This window comes from Rhinatrema bivittatum, chromosome 8 (genome assembly GCF_901001135.1).
Source record: "Rhinatrema bivittatum chromosome 8, aRhiBiv1.1, whole genome shotgun sequence".
Lineage (NCBI taxonomy): Eukaryota > Metazoa > Chordata > Amphibia > Gymnophiona > Rhinatrematidae > Rhinatrema > Rhinatrema bivittatum.
In genome coordinates this window covers 18,609,737-18,634,035 of record NC_042622.1, presented here as the reverse complement: position 1 = coordinate 18,634,035, position 24,299 = coordinate 18,609,737, and the positions used below count along the sequence as shown (strand labels likewise).

At 46.2% G+C, this 24,299-nt stretch overlaps 1 protein-coding gene across 2 annotated transcripts in view; it reads left to right on the top strand.

Annotated features, from left to right (window-relative positions):
* Positions 1–23,853, top strand: part of ZNF831 (zinc finger protein 831) — a 68,255-nt gene extending 44,402 nt beyond the window's left edge. Inside the window, exons 5-6 of one of the 2 annotated variants that reach the window (XM_029613400.1) lie at positions 14,111–14,235; positions 20,153–23,853. In XM_029613400.1, the coding sequence (XP_029469260.1) occupies positions 14,111–14,235; positions 20,153–20,998 (971 nt within the window). In that variant the 3' untranslated portion in view covers positions 20,999–23,853. Of the gene's footprint in view, positions 1–14,098; positions 14,236–20,152 lie in introns of both variants that reach the window. The other variant, XM_029613399.1, reaches the window with a different exon arrangement.
* The last annotated feature ends 446 nt before the right edge of the window (positions 23,854–24,299 follow it).

The following is a 24,299-nucleotide window of genomic DNA, read 5'->3' as shown; positions in this document are numbered from 1 at the left end:
TTGATGACTACGAATCTAAACCCATCCACCTCCACAGAGGCGTACCCCAAGGATCCTCTCTTTCCTCGACCCTCTTCAATATATACCTTCTTCCCCTCTGCCAACTCCTCTCTAACCTTGACCTCCCTCACTATCTATATGCGGATGACTTACAGATACTCATCCCCATCACAGATTCTCTAGCCTCCACGCTTAAAAGATGGGAAAACGCACTTGCATCGATAAACAGCCTCCTCACCAGCCTTAACCTAGCCCTCAATTCCTCCAAAGCGGAACTCCTCATAATCTCACCAACTCACCACAACATTAGTACCCCTCCCCCAAATGACTCCTCACAGCATGCACGAGACCTAGGTGTCATAATCGATAATCACCTCAACCTCCAAAAATTCATCGGCTCAACTTTGAAAGATTGTTACTTTAAACTTAACACCTTACAAAAGCTCAGACCTCTACTCCACCTTTGCGACTTCCGGACAGTACTGCAAGCCACTATTCTTTCCAAAATAGACTATTGTAATTCCCTCCTACTTGGTCTACCCAAAGCCTCTATTAAACCCCTACAACTCCTTCAAAACGCAACAGCCAGAATACTTACCAAACACGCAAATTCGACTACATCACCCCCATTCTCAAAGACCTACAATGGCTCCCCATCCTCCATCGTATAACATACAAAGCACTCACCATCATACATAAAACACTCCACAACCAGAACATGCCCTGGATGAAAGCCCGTATATACTTCCACACATCTAATAGACCCACCAGGTCATCATATAAAGGTACCCTCCACACCCCCTCTCCAAAACAACTGCACCTCCTCTCCACCAAAGACCATGCCATATCTATTGCTGGTCCTTACGCCTGAACTCCATGCCACCCGAACTCAGACTTGAGCAATGCGCACAGAAATTTAAAAAAACCCTCAAAACATGGCTATTCAAGGAAGCCTACCCTTAAACCTTCGCATCTCTTCCCGCTCATCCCTTTCCCCCCTCGACTATCACCAGCTAATACCTCCTGCCCACCCTCTCTCCCGCCCACCTACCTCAGCTAAGTTGCATAAAACTATCGAACGCCCTTTTCACCCAGGCAGTCGCCGCAGATATTTGCTACGTAAAACACTGATGCATTACTTGTAAATAGTTTTCTTATGTTACATTATGTTATATTCTCTGTTTTAATTTTATAATGTCTTATTTATGCCTCTTTGCTTTTCTTTTACGCATATTACTTCATCATCTCCCAGTTTTTCTGATCCTTGTTTATTGTAACTGCTTTCACCACTTAGTCTCTCCCTTGTTTGATGTAAACCGGCATGATGTCCCTGACGAATGTCGGTAAAGAAAAGCCTTAAATAAATAAATAAAGAAAGAAAGAAAGAAAGAAAGAAAGAAAGAGAGAAGAAAGAGGTAGTTAAATCCATGAGGGAGGGAGCTATACTTGATTTAGTGCTAACCCACAAGGGAGTTATTCTCAATTTAGTGCTCCCTAACAGGGAGAACATCTCTAATGTCTGTGTAGGTGCCCACCTCAGCACCAATGATCATCAAAGGAATGGTTTGATATTGCAAATAGGATCCGGAGAAATCACACAAGGATGCAAGTTTTGCATTTCAAAAACACAGACTTTGTTGAAATGGGGAAGTACCTGGAGGTAGAACTAGAAGACTGGGAGAAAATGAGAGAGGTGGAGCAACAGTGGGCCAAACTATAAAAGGAGCAATTACAAAGGCAACAAATCTATGTTAGAAAAGTAAACAAAAGTAAGAGAAACAAGAAACCAATCTGGTTCTCAAAGGAGGTGGCTGATAAAATAAAAGCAGAAAGAACATCAATCAAGAAATATAAAGGATCCCAAAGGGAGGAACACAAGGAAGAATATCTGGTGAAACTGAAGGAAACGAAGAAAGTAATCAAGAAAGCAAAAAGTCAAGTGGAAGAGAGGATTGCCAGAGAGGTAACACGAGGTGACAAAACATTTTTCAGATACATCAGAGAAAGGAGAAAGGTCAGGGATCAATGTGTGAAGAGAGAGGAAGAAATGACGGAAATATTAAACAAATACTTCAGTTCAGTGTTCATGAAAGAAGATACTGGAGAAGGACAGTCGCTGGTGTGAAAGGATAATTTTAGGCAAGCTAGTTAGATCTCCGGAAGACTTTGTAACACGACTAGACAGCTATGGATCAGAACAGACTCCAATGATTGATACATATGAATCAATATATTGCATATAATTTAAGTACAAAGATTGTACAAATGCATGACACTATTACCATTTCTTCCCTCATTTCTGAGACTTCCTGGCACCAGTGAGCTGATAAAGAGCAGGGATGGCCACAAGGAACATTTGAGGTCCCTGGAAACATCAAAGGCCATGACATTTGGTATTTCTTATCACATGGGAAGATCAAATTCTAAACCCTAGTACCCATCCCAATGAGCTGATAATAAGTTAAAAAACTGATGTCCTTTACCAAATGGGAGATCAAAGGACTGGTACTGAAATATCTTCCTGGGTAAAAGTGCAAACTGAAGCACCTAACTTGCAGAGAGGGATATATAAAGCCTAGCATTTGCTTATTTTAATTAGATTTATTTATTTATTTTTTTTATATACCAACATTCATCTCAATCGAGATATCACACCGGTTTACATTCAGGTACTGTGGGTATCTCTCTAACCCCAGAGGGCTTACAATCTAAATTTTTGTACCTGAGGCAATGTAGGGTAAGGTAAAGTGACTTGCCCAAGGTCACAAGGAATGACAGTGGGACTTGAACCTTGGTCTCCTGGTTCATAGTCCACTGCTCTAACCACTAGGCTATTCCTCCTCCCTAGATGAGCTGAAGAGGAACAGAGAGTGGGATAGCTGGTTCTTTCTTCAGAGTCTCCGGGCCCAAAAAATCATCCGGATTTCCTAACAGTACTGACTTATATGAGGAGGGCGTATAAGGGAGGTGTTCGTCCTTTTGTTCTTTAGTATTCTTTGATTAATGTTCTATCTGTAGTACTGTCTTCTCCTATTTATTTGTATTGATTTATGTATAGCTTACAGTGATACTGTATTCAATGTTGATATTACTTTACTGATTTATTATCCATATATTTACAACATTTAGTAAACTAAGTTTTGCTTCACCAGATTGTGTGTAGTGTTCTATGACATAATATAAAATATACCCCCACATAGCCACCATGCACAGCTAGTTAACAAGAACATGGAGGGGGGTGGAGTAAACAAAACTGCATTTACAGAAGAGAATGTATGGGAAGAGCTAGGAAAACTGAAAGTGGACGAGGCCATGGGGCCTGATGAGGTACATCCCAGGATACTGAAGGAGCTCAGAGATGTGCTGGCGGCTCCGCAGAAGGACCTGTTCAATAGATCCCTGGTAACGGGATTGGTGCCGAGTGATTGGAAAAGAGCGGTGGTAGTCCTGCTTCACAAGAGTTGGAGCAGAGAGGAGACTGGAAACTACAGGCTGGTTAGCCTCACCTCGGTGGTGGGAGAAGTAATGGAGACTCTGCTGAAGGAAAGGATAGTGAACTATCTACAGTCAGGAGGATTGCTGGACCAAAGCAGGATGGATTCATCAGGAGAAGGTCCTGTCAGACAAATGTGATTGGTTTTTTTTGATTGGGTGACTAAGGAATTGGATCGAGGAAGAGCGCTCGATATGATCTACTTGGATTTCAGCAAAGCTTTTGATACAGTCCCGCATAGGAGGCTTGTGAATAAAATGAGAAGCTTGGGAGTGAGCGCCAAGATGGTGTCATGGATTACAAACTGGTTGACTGATAGGAGACAGTGTGTAATGGTAAATGGACCCTACTCTAAAGAGAGAACAATGTTAAGCGGAGTGCTGCAAGGATTGGTGTTGGGACTGGTCCTGTTCAATATCTTTGTGAATGACAATGCAGAAGGGGTAGAAGGCAAAGTTTGTCTTTTTGCAGATGATACTAAGATCTGCAACAGAGTGGACATGCCGGAAGGAGTAGAGAGAATAAGACATGATTTAAGGAAGCTTGAATGGTGGTCAAAGATATGGCAGCTGGGATTCAATGCCAAGAAGTGCAGAATCATGCATCTAGGGTGTGGTAATCCAAAAGAGCTGTATGTGATGGAGGGTGAAGGGCTGTTGTGCACGGAGCAAGAGAGGGACCTTGGGGTGAAAGTGTCTAGTGATCTGAAGATGGCGAAGCAATGTGACAAGGCAATAGCTAAAGCCAAAAGAATGCTGGGCTGCACAGAGAGAGTAATAATCAGTAAGGAAAAGGAAGTCCTTGGTGAGGCCTCACCTGGAGCATTGTGTTCAGTTCTAGAGACTGTATCCCAAAAGGGACAGAGATAGGATGGAGGCGGTCCAGAGAAGGGTGACCAAAATGGTGGGGGGGTCTCCATCAAATGACTTAAGAGGAGAGGCTGAAGGATATGAAGATGTACACCCTGGAAGAGAGGAGGTGTAGGGGAGATATGATATAGACCTTCAGATACCTGAAATGTTTTAATGATGCACCATCGACAAACCTTTTCCGTTGGAAAGAAATCAGTGTTAGGTTTTGTGGGTAGGTGGGTCCTGGGCCGAGGTGAGGAGCCCCGTGAGCCTCTCCGTCAGGATGCAAGGTGTCAGCTGCTGGGTGTGTAGAACAGCAGGCACTGGAGAAAGGGAGCAGAGAGAAGTAGAGCGACACTGCCAGCGGAGCGGGAAGTGTCACAGCAAAGTAACACAGACACAGGGAACACGGGGTCTGTCAAGTGGGGTATACCCAAGAGGGTTATTCTATAGAGATGATATGGCAATGGTCTGCAGAGCGGGGTACACCGATGAGGATTTCCCAGTAGAGATGATGCAGTAATGCTCCGAAAGCGGAGTACTCACAGTAGAAGTAGCAATGGTTCCAAAGGAAGCTCCAGGGAATGGGGCAGGCAGGGGTCCTAGGCAAAAGGCCCCCCGAGGAGCAGATATCCAGAGACGAGGAAAGGGCCCCCAAGGAGCGGGTACCTGGGACATCTCACGCCGAGGAAGCAGGAGCTGGAACGGGAATGCCGTAGTGAGCGAAGCGGATTCAGCAATGAGGAAACTCGTTGCCAAGTCGTAGGCAGGCAGGGCCAGCCGGCTTAAGAGTCCACGATGAATGACGTCATCCGGGGGGAATGCCCCCGAGGTTCCCGCCATTATGTGCTTAAGACTGTCCCGAGAGCGCGTGCGCCTAAGGAACGCTGAGGGCAAGATGGCGGTCAGCAGCGTCCATGCCATCCAGAGAGGCCCGGGAAAAGGGGCGGGCAGGTCAGCGATAGCTGGCAGAGGCCGCGAGTCTACCCAACGGAGTCAGTGCAGTGAGGCAAAAGGTGAGCAACAGCGGTCACAGCCGTCAGCGACCGACGGGCGTAACAATCAGTAAAACTAAGTGTTACGTAATGAAACTCCAGGGAGGACGACTCAGAATGAACGTGAGGAAATATTTCTTCACGGAGAGCGTGGTGGATGCCTGGAATGCCCTTCTGGAGGAGGTGGTGAAGATGAAAACAGTGAAAGATAACACTGTGAATTCCTAAAGACTAAAGGATAGAAATGAGGAAAAGAGTGCATGGGGGTAACTTGATGGGGTGGCGGTTACTACCCTTAACCAAAAAGCCTTCATGCTGTTGATGCAACTCCATCATTGCTCTCTGCTTCATCAGCAGGGGGAAAAGAGGAAAAGGGGAATTAGATTCAGACAGCAACCAACAAGGACATTGGATTTTATGGTCTGGAAAAACAAAAAAGCATGGGGAGGAAACAAATAAACATGGGGGTAACTTGCTGGTGCGGCGGTTACTACCCTTAACCAATAAGACTGATAACTTTGGATGCAACTCCATCATTGCTCTCTGCTTCAACAGCAGGGGGTAACAGGGAACTGAACTCAGACAGCAACCAACAAGAGCCCTGACTTTGACGGTTTGGGAAACTAAGTAAAGGAGGTGACTTGTATAGTGCAGAAGATGCTACTATAAGTTTTCTGGGCTGACTGATGGACCATTTGGTCCTTTTCTGCCATCATTTTCCAGGATTCCATATTTCTATAACGTGGAGTTAGATGGATAACTTGTGAGTTATCCATCTAAATGGCTTTGAATATTGACCTCTTAGACTTCAGAAATAAAAACAATTTGCTGGGCTCTGAGGTGTCTTAAAAGGGGCAGGGCCAAAGTTGGAGAATGATGTTAGGTGTTCAGTGTTGAGTTGCAGCACTGTTTGCCCTCACTCAGGTGCCTCGCCTTAGTCTGTTTCTACACCTGGTCTAACTGTGGGTGCCCCAGTGTAAGGTGCAGTCTGTACTCGCTGAATATAGGGGGTCTAGCTTTAGCACCTTCTTTATGCACGTCTATGGAGGTGCTCAGCCCTCTTTTGCATGTCGTGTTTATAGTCCAGCTTGGCCCATCCGGTCTGCCCAGCTAAGATTCTTCCGCTTTGGATAGAGGAGCAGATACATTCCCACACTCAACCCAGCTTCCCATGCTTTTACCTGAACTTTCAGTCCCTTTCCTACGCCTCACTGCTCGCCACACCAGTCCCAAATAAGCTCAGAATCTCTTAAAGTACCGGGTTCCATCACTTCTGCTACTCGGCCATTTCGGACCTTGTCGTTTTCTTCTGAGATTCTTACAAGGCAAGTCAAACAGTAAATCCAACACTCAAGTCCCCTTCCATGTTTTATAATGTTCCACACACTAGCCAAGCTGCTTGCCGAAAAGATCCGGCCTCTCGCTGCTCATTGAGGTTTGGTTTGTAATCATGGCAATGCCAATTGGGTTACCCCAGTACCTTCTTGGAAGCCTGCTGCAGTCATCCCTCTACTGTCAGTGTGGTAATCGCCACTGCCTGTGCCTTTATTTATTTATTAAGTTATTGTAAAATTCATAGACTGCACTATCTCCAATACAAAACACATACATAATGTAAGCAGTAAAAACCTAGATCATAAAACAATGTGACATAAAACACACAATGCAATCATAAATAAAACAAAGGTCATGTAAATGTGACATAAAATCATAAATAAAGAACATGAAAATGCCTTGTTGGAAGCCTGCTGCAGCCATCTGTCTGCTGCGCGTGTGGTAACCGCTGGTCTGTGCGGCTTCGCCCAGCGGCATTCTTGCCATCTCGTTTCAGTCGTACCACTGTGATTGCTTTTATTTTAGAAATCTTATAAACTGCAGACTACATGGAATGCACAATGCTGCTTACAAATGAATATGATCAAATCATAGACAATCACAGCCATAGCTAAAAACAAATAGGAAAGGATCAAATAAATAAATCAAACTCCGCACAGGAAAGAAGAGCCTGATAAGTCCTCATGCTGTGAGATTAGGACAAGAGTCTTATATCTGCTGTACCAAGGGCATTCTGTAAAGAAGGCCTCTTTAAAGAGGAACGCTTTTAGGATCCTTTTAAATTCTTTACCATCTGTGCTCATTCTTAAGGCTTCAGGGAGCGAGTTACATAAGAACATAAGAACATGCCATACTGGGTCAGACCAAGGGTCCATCAAGCCCAGCATCCTGTTTCCAACAGAGGCCAATCCAGGCCACAAGAACCTGGCAAGTACACAAACACTAAGTCTATTCCATGTAACCATTGCTAATGGCAGTGGCTATTCTCTAAGTGAACTTAATAGCAGGTAATGGACTTCTCCTCCAAGAACTTATCCAATCCTTTTTTAAACACAGCTACACTAACTGCACTAACCACATCCTCTGGCAACAAATTCCAGAGTTTAATTGTGCGTTGAGTAAAAAAGAACTTTCTCCGATTAGTTTTAAATGTGCCCCATGCTAACTTCATGGAGTGTCCCCTAGAGTAAATAACCGATTCACATCTACCCGTTCTAGACCTCCATAATTTGGGTCAAACCATTTCTCCTTGCAGGTTTTCCCAGTGCCTTCTGGAAGGCTGTTGCAGTCACACCACTGCAATTAGAGTTGTAACTGCTGCTCCATGCAGGCTAGCTCTTAACTACGTGTGTGTCCCCTTCCCCGTCCCCCCGGCATGGCCTGTGGTGGCACTAGGTCATGCTTACGCTATCCCTTCATGTTTTGCAAGTATGGATCCTCTGGGCCCGATATTCAATCCCTACTTAGCCAAATAAGTCAGACTTATCCGGCTAAGTAGCAGCCGCTGAATATCTGTCTACGTTTAGCGGCTGCTGCACAGCCAGTTGAGTCACTTCTCCAGCTAACAGGCCGATACTGTAAGCTGCACAGGAAAACGGGTTCTCCATGTTTTCCCAACACGCGCCCAGCCGCCTCTCCTGGGCACGCGATCCTGTATTTAAATGAGGGGTCGCACTAAAAGGGAGGCTCGCGTCTCCTTAGCAGCGGAAGCCCAGGAGAGGTGGCTGTCGGCGGGTTCAGAAAACGGATGCTCAATTTTACGGGCGTCCGTTTTCCAAGCCGGCTGCCAGTCATGGGTTAGGAAGACAGAGGCTCGTAAAATTGAGCTTCTGAGAATAAAATGTGCGGATCGGGTGCACATTTTTTTCGGTATCCGTGCAATTGCACGTGATGAGCGCTATTAGTTTCGGGGGGGGGGGGGGGGGGGGGGTTTGAACGAGCATTATGTATGTGCTAAACGCCTTGTTGTATAAGGGGTTGTGGACGCACATCCAACAGCGTGTTAAACAGTGCACTCAGCTGAGTGCACTTTACAGCATTGGCCTGTAAGTTCTCAGCCAGACACTTTGGGGACAGGCAGTGGGGCATAATGAGACGGCACTACTTAGCTGGATAACTTATCCGGATAAGTAGCAATAATAAGACTTAGCCACATAAATTATCCATCTCGGTTAGACCTGCTCAAAGCAGATCTAAAGTTCAACAGATAATACAGCGATTTATTCGGGGATATTCAGCAGCATAGCCATGCAGCTGAATATCCCGTCTATCCGGCTAACTTAGGTAAACGGCTGCTTTTTGAGTATCCACCCCTCTGTGTTTCTCTCATCCCCTTTTGAAATCTGTTGCTATTTGAGTTTCCAGCAGCTGCTCTGGGAGGGCATTGCAGGCACCCACCACGTTTTCTGTGAAAAATGATTTCCTGCTGCTGCTGCTGTTCCTCCTGAAGCCCCACATCCCCCTTCACGCACCACTCGTTTCTCAGAGTCCTTTCCATGGAAAAAGGTTTAGTTCCTGTGCATTATTCAGTCGGAGGATGTACAGAAAAGCTTTCTGCTTTTCTGTACACTTTTTCGGGCCGTTCATCCTGCACCTTCCCCAGATTCCAGATCTCCGCTCATCCCATCTCTCCCCTCTTTGGGAAAAGGCGATGGTTTTATAGCCAGGTGGTGCCTCAGCGTTGCACAGAATCTTTTTCATTTTTTTTTTTTTAAATGCCCAGTATTGTATTAAAAGCTTTCCTCTCCTCCAGCTGATCTTTGGAACATTTAGAATCTGCGTGATCCGTTTATTGGCGAGAATGCTCTGGTTTAGGATTCGCAGGTATTTGAGGAGGCCCAGAGAGCGGCTCCAGCAGGGAGACGAGGCAGACGGCACTGTTGTTTCAGTTGCTTCTCTTCCTGAGGCCTGAAACGGGAGCGCCCTTGCCACAGAACGTCCCGCTGAGCGGCAGAGAGCTTTCCTCCGCCGCCTGGCAGCGGGTTTTCCCAGGAGCCTTCCAGAACCGGACAGAAATAGCTTCTGTCATTTCTCGGGTCTGATCCGGGCAGAAACTCTGGACTGCGGCTGCCCGATTCGATTCACAGAGAAAGGACCTGGACTGGCTTTAAGCCATTGGTCTGCACCAGGCAGGAAACACTGCCTCCTCTTCCAGACCAATATGAACATTGTTGACTAAGATGTACCTTAAAATTAGCAAAAAAGACCTCGGGATGTTTTGGAAGGATTCATTTTCCTGTTTCATAAATGCATAAAAAAATATAGCCCTTTACAAACAAAAAGCAATTAAGTGACATTGCTAAACATGACCTGTTCTAATGTTTGATGACTTCAGTTACAGAGAGAAAACACAGAAACAGAGAAAACAGTGCTCTTCAGGGCCACAGGGTCCCTGATCATGTTGCGTCTGTCGGTCGCAGACGGCTGCGACCGCTCTGCTTTACCTCTTTTTCTCCCTTTCTCTCTCTTTGGGCAAGATGGCTGCCTCCGGTGCCGAGTGCCTTGGTGTTTCCAAACCAGCATGGGCGTCCCCAACCGCCATGCTCACTCCCGTGGCCTCCTAGAACGCGAGCGCGCACATCTCCTGCGCTCAAATACACGTCATGGCGGGAACCTCGGGGGCGGCCCCACCGCATGACGTCAGTACCTCCGGGTATATCTAGCCTCCGCCTCAGCCTCCTTTGAGTTAGCAAAGACTTCGCTTCGCTACTCTGACTGCTCTAAGCTGCTCGCTTAGACGCCGCTTTCACTCTGAGGGCCTCGCTCCAGGAAGAAGCTCTAGACACCCGCTCCTCGGGGGTCTCTCGCTTCCAACTTCCCTTCGGGGTTCCTCACTAACTAACACAACCGCTCCTCGGGAGTCTCTCTCTCTCTGTTCTACTTTCGGGATATTGGACCATTGGGTACTCGCTCCTCGAGGGCCTATCCACCTTCGGTGGACCTTCGGTCCCACCACTCTACCACCAGGAAGACGCCTTCGTTCTGTGAGTACCTCTACGATCCGGCGCTCCAACTTCATCCACCAGCCGCGGCGTTACCCGCACTGCGGGCTCCCGCCTATCGTGAACATCTGGGTGAGACTTCACTTCCGAGCCTGTGGAACGTACTGGCACTTTGTGGATCAGTGCCTTACCTTCCTGCTTTCACCATCTATCTACAGCAGTTCAATAAAGACTCTGTCCATACTGTGCCTGCTATCTGTGTCAGCCTATCGCAGTGGTTCCCCACGGGGCTCCTCCCCATGGGCGGAGTCATCTCCATTGCGACCAAGGGTCCACAGTGCCACAAACACAACAGATCGGGCAGATCTTGCCCCATCTTAGGCTTTACCTCACATCTAAGGAGCCCTCCCAGGCTTTCCTGAATTCTGCGACAGTTTCAGCCTCTTCCACCTTCCTTGGGAGGCTGTTCCATGCATTCGCTGTCCTTTCTATGAGGAAATACTTCCTAATGTTACTCCTAAGTCTACCCCCTTTCAGCTACATAGTATAATCCCTTGTTCTAAAAACTTGTTTTCCAGTGAACGCTATTAACAGCTCATCAGAGTTAATGATAATATAAAGTAAGATGGAAAACAGCGTGCTTATTCCATCATTACTGCTTCTTTGTATCTGTAAGTTTCCCAGTCAAAGCAAACCTGGGTGCCTTTCTTAATAGCACTGATAGGCTACAATGCGTTCATGAAATGGTAACGTTCCCATTCGTTCCTGTGCATTGTAGCTGAATGGTTACCGAGGTCCTGATTTATGGAAATTATTAACAATTCCAGCTAAGCATTCCAAATGCAGCAGTGCTATCACATTCATATTTCTGTAACCATAATATACTAAGAAAAAAAATAAAGACTTTACTGTACACGTATAAATTAGCATCGTGTCAGGGTTATCAGTGCAGTGTGTACTCCTTTGAATAACCTGCCAACTTTTTACTGTTATCTCTGCAGTGTGCACCCTTTTTACTCTAAGCTTGATTGGGTATGAACCCCCCTGTTGGTTTAGTGAATCTTCAATGTGCAGCTGAGTAGAGCGTGCTGGGAAGATCGGTATGGCGAATTAAGAGCCAGTGCCGCAGGGCGTGTTCCCTGCGGCAGGCCCCGGTGCACTAATGCTAAACTTTTGAAGGTGGAAGGGCTGCCTGTGGTTCTGCTATAGGCGCTCTGCTGGCTGAGCACGGCCTGAAAGCTGAGGCTTGTATTTGCTCCAGATTCTGACCTAGTTTTCATGTCTTGGCACCCTTTGCTGCGTTAACTGGATAATCATGTCTTTTCTTGGTGTCTGTATTGTGTTGGAATTCTTGCTATAAAAACTCGGAGTTACAAACATAGCACGACCCATTCAACGTTTTGGCGCGTGTGAACTCCTGGATGGCTGCCAGCTGTCCATATTTGGTGCAGAACACTTTGCTGGCTCTCTGGGCTGCTTTGTGTGATTTCGCTGTAGTGCTAATTACTTACAGGAGGCCCTGCATTTTAGGGGCTGAGATGTAGACACCATCACGGCGGAAGCTCGATTAAATATTGATTTCTGGCAGTCAGGTGTGGAATGTTTCCTATGTCTTAGCCATTAAAATATCATGCAAGTTCCAGTTTTCACCTGAAATGTTTGCAGGTTTCCTTTTCATCCCCACGTTCGTATCTTTAAAGATTTTTGGAAGTAAATAATCCGATAGGAGAACACTTCGAGGGCAAAGTTCCCAGATATTTTTATATTTGAATTCCCTCACACCTTCCTTTCTTCCCCCTCCCCCCCATTTCCCTTCCCTGGGTTCTTCTGTTTTTCCCTCTCCCCATTCTCCAGGGGGAGGGGGAGGTGTTTCTTGTTGAAGGTGCATGAATCATGCGTCTGGGGCAACAGGAAGCACCCAAAAATGGCACCTGCGCTGGAACCCTGACGTTCTGCAAGACGTCGCGGAAGGAATGGTTTCTGTAAACCTTCTTCCTGTGCTGCCAGGGCCTGGGGGGGCTTCTCTCTGAGCACATGCTGCCCACTTTTACAGCGACTGGGCGACTTTCCTTCTCTTTAGAAGGTCAGAGACACCTTGGCTAGGTATGTAGGAGCAGCAGGAAGTACACAAACAGGGTGAGTTGGCGATTGGTGTGCATCTAAATCTACTTTTTTACACGTATGTGAACTTCGTTTTCTCTCTTTTTTTTTTTTTTTTGCAACTCATAGGGAAAGAAGTAGGAAAAGCACCACTCGGACCACTGGCGCGCTTATTCTCTCATGTTTTTGCTACGCTGGAGCAAGCGTGAAAGGTCATCTTTAAAGTAAAACACCCAGCTTCTGATTTTGTGACTTTGAAATGTTGATCTGTGCTTCAGTCACTTTATTAACATTAAATTTTCCTGTGTCTCGGGGCTTTGATTTTCTTCCTGCCTTTATCTTGATGTAACCCTTTCACCTTCCTGCTGTGCCTTGGTCATCTTCGCCTGTCACCCGTTGACTTGCTGACTGTTGTGACTCTGCTTCCTGCGGTGAAGGGTCACCGACTGCCAATTTACCAGGAGGCACCTATGACACCCAAACTAGAAGTGCAGTCTGGGATAAGCACAGCTTTAGAGGAGCTTTCCCATCGAGTCTTTGGCTTTAACCATCTTTCACACTGCAGGAGGCAGCCTCATGTCTTTGAAGCAGTCCTATAATAACAAACTTGCAAGTTTAGACACTTCATAGTTTAAAGTTACTTTGTGTTAAAAGATGAACCGGATCTGTTTCCTCTGAGCTGTAGAAGTTCTTTTGGATTTTGCAGGCTGTAGTCCTTACCTGCCATATTCTGAGTTTGGGAAATAATTTTCTTTAGATGAAGCTGCAGATTGTGTGTGTGTGGTTTTTTTGTTTTTTTTTTTACTCTAGGTCAATTCATCTCTTAAGTAGACAGCTTAAAGGTCCCCTGAAACTCAATGGTTCTGGGAAGTACATCCACGCTAACAGCAGTAGCTGCATCCAGTCAAAATAATGTAGTGGGATAGGAGAATGTTTTGGAAATGATAGTTAATCTTTATTTTTTGGAGCTACATAGATCTGCCTATGTAACCGCTGTGCAAGAAGCGATGTTGCTACTGTTGCACTGGGGGTCTTGTTGCAATGCGCTACATATTGAAGGTGAGCATAGGCTGAAATACTTCCCCGTGTCTTCATCTATCACCAAGGCATCCCGTTTTGAGCTGTAATGCGTTACAGAGCATGTATGTTCATGCAATACCCTTTTTTATATGCTCTGCTTGCAAACTTTAACATATTGGAAACAGAGTTTTCATAGCTGTAAATGAGGTTATATGGTAAATGGGATATAAATGATATGAATTGCACTAAAAAAGTGAAACATTGTGTGAAGAAATACATGAATTACAACCCCCTCCTCACCTCAATTCATAGGAAACATTTCTTTTGGCAGGCTTTCCGTGCTCCCATCTGAAATCTCTTCAGTTTCCTTTTCAGAGAAAGCTGCGAGCCTGCAGGTGGAACCGTGCTCTGACTCTAAGACTGTGGTCCAGGGGAGTGATCGTCACTTTGGACCAATATTTTCAGACCACACCAGGGAAAAAGACAATGCAGAGGTGCAAGTAAGTGAGGCCCCCCCTCAGCTCTCTTCATACTCTTCTCAGTGCTCAGTTCATCAGAACAGAGCTCGCAAAGCACACAAACGCGTTTCAGAAGTAATTTCATTAACCTGACACTGTGTCAGCCACATCCTTCCGACTCTAACGTGTTCCCTGACATACAGTCAGCTTCTTTTCAAGAGTTGTTGGGACACAGAAGACTGCAGCAAAAGAAATCATGAAAAGACAGTTAGTGGGATGAGAAATCAGAGATGGAAATGAGAGAATGAGTGATGAACCTATACAGAAACAAAGAACATGGGGGGCAGACAAAGACCATGCGGCCCATCCAGTCTCCCATCCACATCTCCTGCTCAGCTTTAGAGTCCCTTCCTCTCCCTCAGCGATGTCCTGCTCTTGTCTCATGTTTTCTTGAATTCAGATACTCTCCTTCTCTCCTCAACCCCCTTTGGTCTGACCCGGTATGGCATTTCTTATGTTCCATGCGGCCACGCGTATCTACTAAAATCCAGGGTACTTTTGTTTGCGCCTGATGCGCCTACAAAAGTACGCGAGGGCGCCATTTTTTAAAATCTACCCCCAATTGTGCACTTACCTTTCAACTTGCTCCAGAATGATATTTCTGCTCCTCTTGGCAAGAAAGTGCCTCATGAAACGATATGTTTCCTCAGCCAACGTTGTCAACGTTTCGCTAACGCTACATCAGGACAGGTTCTACAATATGAGGAACAACCGCATTTAACTCACAATCTATTTTTATGACACCAACTAGATGTTACATCTACATTCATCTTATCTATTACGATCAATTTTTTGTCGGTAATACTCACTGTTATATTTTGAACCTTCCGTCTCTAATAGTCGGGCTTAATCTTGAAAATTAATACCTGAGTAAGATTAGTAGCAAGGAAACGTGAGAGAATAATCATTTCTGTTTTATTGACATTAAGAGCAAATTTATTATGTTTTAACCAATCATGAATAGTGGAGAGACATAAAGAAATGAAATTTTCAGGGAGCACCCAAGAAGTCTTTAAAGGAAAAAAGAATTGTATGTCGTCAGCATATAATTTATAGCGTACCCCAAGACTCGCAAGCAGGCTACAGAGAAGGATCAGGTCGATATTAAAAAGCTGAACCTTGGCGTATACCAGATATGGGGGCGGGCAGGGGCCAAGAAGAAATTTGAGAGCCATGACAGACTTATTGGGAATGGTTAATCAAGTGAGCAGTGAACCAGGAAAAGACAGTAACCTGCAATATCCAAAGAACCAAGGCGAGTAAGAAGGACTGAGTGGTCAGTAGTGTGAAAGGCGGACGAAATATCCAAGAGAATATTTTGGCCAGTGGCTTCTCTAGATCTGGTAGCTTTGTGGATTATTTGAAAACCTGGTAGTAAGACTTGGAAGGGATCTGGGTGCTGCATTTAGTGTTGCTCTTGTAAGAATCTTAGAGGTAGATTTTAAAAGCCTTGCGTGCGCAAAAACAGCCACCTATGGGGTAGATTTTAAGAGGAGTGCGTGGTCTACATGTGCACGCGCTACCCGGTGCGCGCACATGTACGCCCGATTTTATAACATGCACGCGCAGGTGCGAGCATGTTATAAAATCAGGGGTCGGCGCACGCAAGGGGGTGCACAATTGTGCACCTTGCTCGCGCCAAGCCGCACTGCCTACCCCTGTTCCCTCCCAGGCTGTTCCGAAATCAGAGCGGCCTGGAAGGGAACTTCCCTTCCCTCTAACCTGACCTTCCCACCCCTTCCCCTAAGGTTTCCTCCCACTCTCCCCCAAGCCCTACTCTAACCCCCCCCCCCCCAAATTTTTATTTTACCTTTCACACCTGCCTCTGGGCAGGCGCAATGCCGGCGCGCGATCCTCCAACACAGCGGCAATGGCTGCTCTGTCAGAGGCCTCTGGCCCTGCCCCCGCCCCCAGACTGCCCCTTTTGTAAAGCCCCGGGACTTACACGTGTCCCGGGGCTTTATGCGCGTCGCCGGGCCTTTTTAAAATAGGTCCGGCGACGCGCATAACCCTTTTAAAATCCGGCCCTATGCGCCTAAGTGGGCCATGCAGGAGCTATGCGAATTTTATTTTATTAATGTTTAACAATTAAAATCAAGAGACAAACTTCTTGTTTGAAAAATAGAGAAACATCATAGTAATTATACTAACATAAAGGTATTGATACATCATAAGTTCAAATATTCAAAACCATTTGTAACTCAAATCAAGTCCTCAATAATAGATCACAAGACTTGAACCTGAGGAAAAGAAAATTGTAACTTACAATTTACATTTGAATGAAAAAGAAGCTTACATGTTCTTATTTAGGTACGTTATTTCTCATTAGTGGACTAAATATCATGCTTAGCATTCACTCTATAGGAGAAGAGCTTCCTGGTCAGATATTTTTCCCCACTAAAAAAGCTGAAAGTTGGTTAGGTTGGTAAAAAACAGATGACATTCCTTGATATTTTATGAGGCACTTGCAGGGAAATTTAATCAAAAACATGGCTCCAATTTCCATAACTCTGGGTCTTAACAACAAAAACTGTTTTCTTCTTTTCTGAGTGGCCTTTGAAAGGTCTGGAAAAACATTCACCTTAAGACCCAGAAAGGTCTCTATTCTATGTCTAAAGAACACCTTTAATGTCCACTCTTTATCTGCTTCAAGCAGGAATGTGACCACTAATGTAGCAGCAGTAATCTGATCTTTCTGGGAAGTTTCCAATAATTCCGTTAGATTTAACTGTAGGGGATCAATTATAGGAGTAATATTACTCTCTTTACCATTTATAGACTTTTTACTCTTACTAGGCAGAATATAGTAGATTCTTGAAGTTACTGGTAAAGCCCGGTCTGGGATCTTTAGAATCTCTAGCACATATTTCTTCCACATTTCCTTCGGAGATATGAACTGACTCTTAGGAAAATTGATAAACCGGAGATTTCTCCCTCTTACAACATTTTCCATATTTTCTAATTTAGTATTTAATATATGATTTTCCTTCATTAAAGCATTTTGAAAAGCTAAAGTATTCCCCAAATCTGATTTAATTTTAGAAATACACTCTTTATCAACTACAATTTCCTTTTCCATATTCTCAATTCATGTGACCATTTTTCCCATATATGTATACACTGGTGCCATCTGATTATAAATGTTGGAGTTTAATGCCTGAATAGCATCCCAGATAGAATCAAGTGAAATAGTTGTTGGTCTTATCAGCTCCATCTTCGAAAGCTGAGGAAGCACATATTCCTCGCCAGGTTTCTTCTCTGGTGAAGTGCTGCGGATTACACCCCCAATACCTGATGAAAACATAGGGAGACTAACTATGGCCTGTGATGGTTCTCCTCCTTGAACGTCTGGAGTTCGGGCATCCCCCACCTCCAGAAGTTCCAGTGTTTGGATTTGAGGCCTCGTCTCAGCGGGGTTATTTGGGGGGCTCCACTCTACTGGGGATAGGGTGGTATATAACTCCAAAGATGGGTCAGGTGATCCTTTCTCCTTTCCCTCACTCAGCGAGACTTCACCCGGTTGTAGCGTACCCCGGTGTAAGTGTGCATACATCGGGCCCAGAACTGGTATTTGTGGTCCCGGCAGGGCCTCTTTTTCTTTAGCCCTCCATTTCCTAACAGGGTGTGGCTTTAAGGAAATAATTGTGCCTTCTGGCACTACTCATGTACAGCCGGAAGCTTCTGTAGTCTTGGATCTATTGCTTGGGTGCTACCCGAGCTGGTGGAAATAGACGGGAGAGCAAGAACATTTACCAAGTGCTAAAAGTAGAAAAAAAAAATGTTCAAAGCCGCACGCCCCTTTGGTGCGCGTGGCTTAGGCAGCACGCCGGCGTCGGCTGCGCGCCGCTGATGGGCTGGCTTTAAAGACTCTCAGCCAGTCCCTCTCCGATGACGTGTACAGGCAATAATTAAGCAGCTGTGCTCACCGTCGGGGCCAGGAACCCCCGGAATGGGTGCTGGATTGGCTGCTGTCCAAAGAGGTAACTCTCCCTTCTCCACCACCATGCAAATTTTAAATAGCCAGGAAGGGCACGCGTACATTGAGGTATGCGTGCCCAGAAATAGTAGGTGGAAAAGGGGCAGGGCATGGGCATTCCAGAGGTGGGACCTGCACTGACGCATGTAACTCCTAATTTTCCTCACCCTGCACACGTGTTACGCACGTAACTTTGCAACAACTCCTCAGTAGGTGCAGGAGTCCAGTGAACATAGAGGAGGGGGGGGGGGGGAGAGAGAGAGAGGAGAGAGAGACAGAGGGAGAGAGAGAGCCTCCTTATAAGGCTCAGTCTGATATTCAGTAAAGATTTTTTGACCTTATAAGTGATGAAGATTCTAACAAGAGGAACTGATTTGTATCCTGCAGTCTCTGCTAGCTGCATTGTACGAATCAACTCCTTTTCATCACTTATAAGGTCAAAAAATCTTTACTGATGTTAATTTTACAAAGGATATCTCTGAATGTGTCTGTAACACCACCCCCTCCCAACCCCAGTCCAACTCCCGAAAACTCACCCCAATTCAAAGTGCTCCCTTTAGAGAGTATAAGACTGAGCCCCCCTCTCTCTCTCCAATGTTTGTGTAGCAAAGTGGCCCTGTTAAAATCTACATGGGAGGGGGGAGTTTATCTACCCAAAGGGTAGGCTGATGGGCCAATTTGGTCTTTTTCTGCCTTCATTTACTATATTGTGATGGCTGAAAATTAGCCAAAATCAGGCCACCCAGGTTGGGCGCTTAGCCAGAGTGCAAAATTGACCCCCGTTTGCTGTGAATGTGCCTCCTTTGTCGGGTCCTATTGCTTAATTGTGACACGGACAAAGGAACCATGGTTTGCGATTGGTTGCGGTGGTGAAGAGCAGTGATTATGCTGAATTATAGGCTTGAAATGCTGGCAGTGCTAGCACTGGCATTGTGTGTAATACACTCTTGGCTCTGCTGTGAGCTGCACTAATGCTCTGTGATACCCCTAACAGAGTTCTTTGTTAATAAGGTTAAGTCTAAGGCCTTGTTTCCTGCTGGGTCCCATAGACAAAGTGGCTTGCCCAGGATCCCACACACAGTTTATGTCCTAGTGCTCTCCTCAGAAGTCTCTTCCTCCACTCCATAAACGCCAGCCGCTAGGGGAGCAATTTGCAAAAAAGCCTCAGTGCCTAAATTAGGCTCTTCAGTTCAAATTTCAGCTGAAAATGTGCATAGACTTAGGGACCTAAAACTTAGACCCCTGAGTTAGGTGCCCTAGTATTGAGAATCCCCCTCCCCTGATCTGACTGCACCCCCACAGCCTCCCACCTTTTAGACAGCTAAATGCAGGGCCTCGTGAAAATAGTAGCTCCTTAAATTTAGCCACTCAGCCCCTAATCAGGTTTCAAAGGGGCCAATTTTGGAGCCTGAGTCTCAAAGTTATGCGCCTAAACCCTCTGAAAATTGACTCCTTGGACTTTACATCACAGCAGGCTGAGATTGTCCTGACCAGGCCAGCGTTCAGCATTAGTAGTACATAAGAACATAAGAACATAAGAGCATGCCATACTGGGTCAGACCAAGGGTCCATCAAGCCCAGCATCCTGTTTCCAACAGTGGCCAATCCAGGCCATAAGAACCTGGCAAGTACCCAAAAACTAAGTCTATTCCATGTAACCATTGCTAGTAATAGCGGTGGTTATTATCTAAGTCAACTTAATTAATAGCAGGTAATGGACTTCTCCTCCAAGAACTTATCCAATCCTTTTTTAAACACAGCTACACTAACTGCACTGACCAGATATGTTTCGGTTTAGTCTCCCTTTTAATCACATTATTTCACGACCGAGCCAAATCCTAGCATGCATTTGCTTTTGACTATAATTTCATGTTTATTGAATTCCTGTTCTTTTTTGTTGTTGTTGTATTCTGACACCTCCAGGAGAGCTTGGGGCTACTTGATGAAGGCATGATCTCAGATCTGGCTCCTCGGCCACCTGCAGCGTCGTCACCGCAAGGCGGGAGCTCCCCCACCTGTGCCTCCTCTGCTGAGGCTGCCTCGGCACCACAAGCCGGCACAACTTTAGACATCGACAGATCAGCAGCTCTGCCTTCTGTGCTTCACCAAGAGCTTACAGCAGAGTCCAAGCAAAACCCTCAGTCCGACCTTCTGAACTCATCTTTCTGGCCTTCCTACCCGGATAATAAAGAGACACGCAGGCTCCAACAACAGCAAACTCTTGACTCAGCAGTGGTAGGCCTAGCGTCTTTGGAGCCAAAAGTCAAGAGTGAAAAACCAAGAAAACTTAACGTGGAGTCACAAGGGCAGAGCTTGACTGCACTAAACCCATCCCAGTCAACGCTGGAAAGGAAAGATGGAGGAAGTGAGATAGGCACATCTCCACAGCAGGGCACGTTGCCTGGCCACGTGACCGCCCCTGAGAGGAGGCATTCTAAGACCTCAGTGGAAGGATGCTCTGCAACCAGCTCACACACGTCTACGGAAGCAGCAAGCAAAGTCATTACACCCAGCACTTCCCAGGCTTGCATGGGAAAGTTTAGAACCTCCTCGGGGGTGTCCAGCAGACTAAGGAGACATCCTGAAATGGCACGGACCACTTCAGAGTCCCGTATGTCACCCTTCAGCCTCCCGGAGTCCATCGCCAGCTCAGAAAAGCCTTCTAAAACGCTGAAGAAACGCAGCCTGGAGCTGATGAGGAACCAGACCCGGGTGGAATATAATGACTCGAGCAGTGACGACGAGGGCCGACTGGTCATAGAAATCTAGGAGGCACCAGATCTGTGGAGCAACTCGAGAAAGGTGTCCTGGGAAAAGTCTCTGCAACAACTCAGAATTTTGGTCTGATGACGAACCTATTCCCTTGTAAAGCTGAGACCTTCGAACAGCCCAACAGGCAACAGCTGTCCAGTTTCCAGTCCATCGCAAAAGCCACAGAAAGCTGAGTCCGATCTTCAGGAGGAAATATTACAAACGTCCAGATCTTAAGTTACATCGCATTTCACCCTCTGGGTTCATAGTACCATGATGTGCCGCTTTTCCCTTACAGCACTAACATTCTGCACAGTTACATCAGCGTTTTCCATCTCAGTTGCTTGGTAAAATAATGTTTTCCCATACTCCATTACTGCGGAGGGAAGATGAGATATTGATAGGGATCTTCGTTTTCAGTTGTTGTTTTATTTTTCCTGGGAAATTTTCAGTGCTTAATACAACAAGAAAAATTTTAAAAAAAGGAAGCTCGTCATTTTATTGGGTAATATATATCATTTTTGTTCTTAGTAAGATAGTAACTGGCAGCAGAAAAAGACCCAGGTGGTCCATCCAGTCCGCCCAGCAAGGAGTATCTGCCATGCCGTGTAGGTTTATCCCCTTGCGGGTTACCCTCTGATCTTCCTTTCCTTCCTTTGACCACAAGGGGTCCCCCTCTGCATTTATCCCACGCCCTTTAGAATTCCATTACTGGTTCTCGGTCGTCACCTCCTCTTCCGGGAAGGCATCCCTTGTAATAAAAACGGATAAATTCCCAGGAAAAATAAAATAAAAGCTGGAAACAAAGATTCCTAAATATGAAGCTTAGAATGTGCTCCTCTGAAGCCGACGCCATTAGTTTGAATGATACAATGATGTCACCTGACTCTTGATTTCAGCTACACACATGGCACAACCTGAGCTTTCTCTGCATTTTGTCTGTAGGGTACCTGGATTGCAGAGGGCGGGGTGCTTTTCGCTAAAACTTAATGGAGCAGTTGCTGACTTGTGAACATCCTGGAACATTTTAAGCGGGTGAAGCACAGATGTGTCTTTATATGCTGTGGCATCACAAGGAAGTCACCAGTCTGATGCCAAAAGAGATGAAAATAATGATATGGGTTAAAAGAAAATTGAGACATGCCGTTGAGTAGCTCTGCAGAACTCTTACGCTGGTGTGCTTTTTGCAAATAATGGTTTTGCACTCACATTTTTCATTGATCGATAAATATTACAACTGGCTGTTTGCAGTACGCTGTTGAAGTGTCGCCAAGAAAAAAGAACGCGCAGCCTTTGAATGATCGTTGTGTGCAGTACCAGACCCCAGTCAGATTTCAAAGTCCATGTGTGGATGTATTTATTATCTAAGAATGATTTGATAGTGATAAGCCTCTGAAATCTAAGCGTCCACTTTGACCCTATGCGTCTGCTGAAATCTTTCCGGCATTACGTGTTGCACAAATAGTTGACGCTTATTTGTTGAAAAGTGACTCAAGCATGTACTGTTTTGTGCTTTGTGCCTTTTCGGGGGCTCACAAATCGTGACTCCCTCTTACTTCAGTATGAACATTTGTTGATCGGTTTTGTGAAAATTTAGCCCCTCTCTCTCTGAGACTGAAAAAGCAGACACACCTGTACCCTGCTGATCCAGTTTTCCAGGCCTTGCCCTCAGCGGCTTGGATGAGAGCATCCTTAGCCGGCAGCTGCCTGCACATTTACTTGCCGGACAATGCCAGTTCAGTTCCAGGGCTGTTAGCTTTAAACCAGTAGGTGCCGTGTTGACCCACTCGGAGTAACACCTAATGGTGTCATTTGGATTCAAATTATTCTTCTTTATTCTGCAGTACAAAGCTTTTCTCCAAAATGCTGCACAATTAGGCACTTGAGGAAATCTAAATCAGAATGGGGCAGTGCCTTTTTCTTTAAATAATTAAGTTATTTTTGCATTGGGGGTGGGGAGATTAGTCGATCCAGCCATGGCCCTGTTTTTGCAAAAGAAATTCTAAGGGAGGGTGAATTTCCATGGGAGTGGGATTGCGAGCTGGGTCCACTTTTTAACAAGACGCTGATCCGGTCCCAGGCGTATGCACGGACCCTGACGTCTTGCTTTTTGTAGGGAAGTTAAGATTGGGGTAAAACCACAGGACAGGGCCACCCTAGCACCAAGTAGGCAGGACCTTGGTTTGGCACCTGAACAGAAAGCGACTCTCAGTAGCACAGTGTCTCCCAGAGCTGCTGGGATATTTATTCAGTAACGGGACAGAGGCAGGAACAGAGCAGTAGTGGATCTGTCTGGCTCAGAGCCCCGTGAGGCACGGCAGCAAGAATCCGTAAAAGGAATGCAACGAACCTCCCCTGGCCCAGCAGTGCCTTCACTGCCACCCAAAGTGCTCTTGCTGTAAGTTAAAGGGTTAGAAGTTAGATGGAGTGCACCGCAGACACCGGCCTTAAAGACTGACTGAATCATCCACCGTATGAATAAGCAGGAGCATTTCTTTTCTCCAGTGCGCACTTCCATGCCAGCAAAAGAGAGTGGACCCAGCGGAAGACCTTCCTCCCCTCTACCAGAAGCAGACATGAGGGCCTTCCGTTTATGCAAGACTGTTAAAGAGACAGAGCAGACCGTGCACCACACCCCTGCTTAAAACTAAAGAATACCAATGAACTGATTCACATAGAAACACGGCGCAGGATGGCAGGTGGTGACCGGAAGGCCCATCCACTCTCTGCCTAACTTCCTCCTTGATCTTTGGCTGTTGCTTTGCTTCCTGTGCAGTAAAGATCCTCTGGGCCAGATTTTAAAAGCCCTGCGCGCGTAAATCCGGCTGGATTTACGCGCGCAGGGGGGGTTACGCGCGCAGGGGGGGTTACGCGCGCCGAGCCTATTTTGCATAGGCCCAACGATGTTCGCAAGCCCCGGGACGTGGGCTTTGAAAAAGGGGCGGGGCCGAGGCGCCGGTTCGGGGGTGGGACCGAGGCCTCCACACAGCGGCTGTGCCGGGGGATTGCGCGCCGGCAGCTGGCCGGCGCGCGCAAGTTACGCCTGCCAGAGGCAGCTGTAAAAAACAAAATAAAGGTGGGGGGGATTTAGGTAGGGCTGGGGGGTGGGTTAGATAGGGGAAGGGGAAGGTGGGGGGGAGTGGAAGGAAAGTTCCCCGCGCTGTCACAACCGTGGGCGCACGGGGCCTCGTCTCCCGGGTTGCCCGATGCACTTGAGCGGCCAGGGAGGCAGAACTCTTCCCTAATGCATCCTTTTTTAACGCGGCGGCTCGTTTAAATGTTGCACCGCGTGCCCCCGAGACGTGGCTGTGCGCAAGTT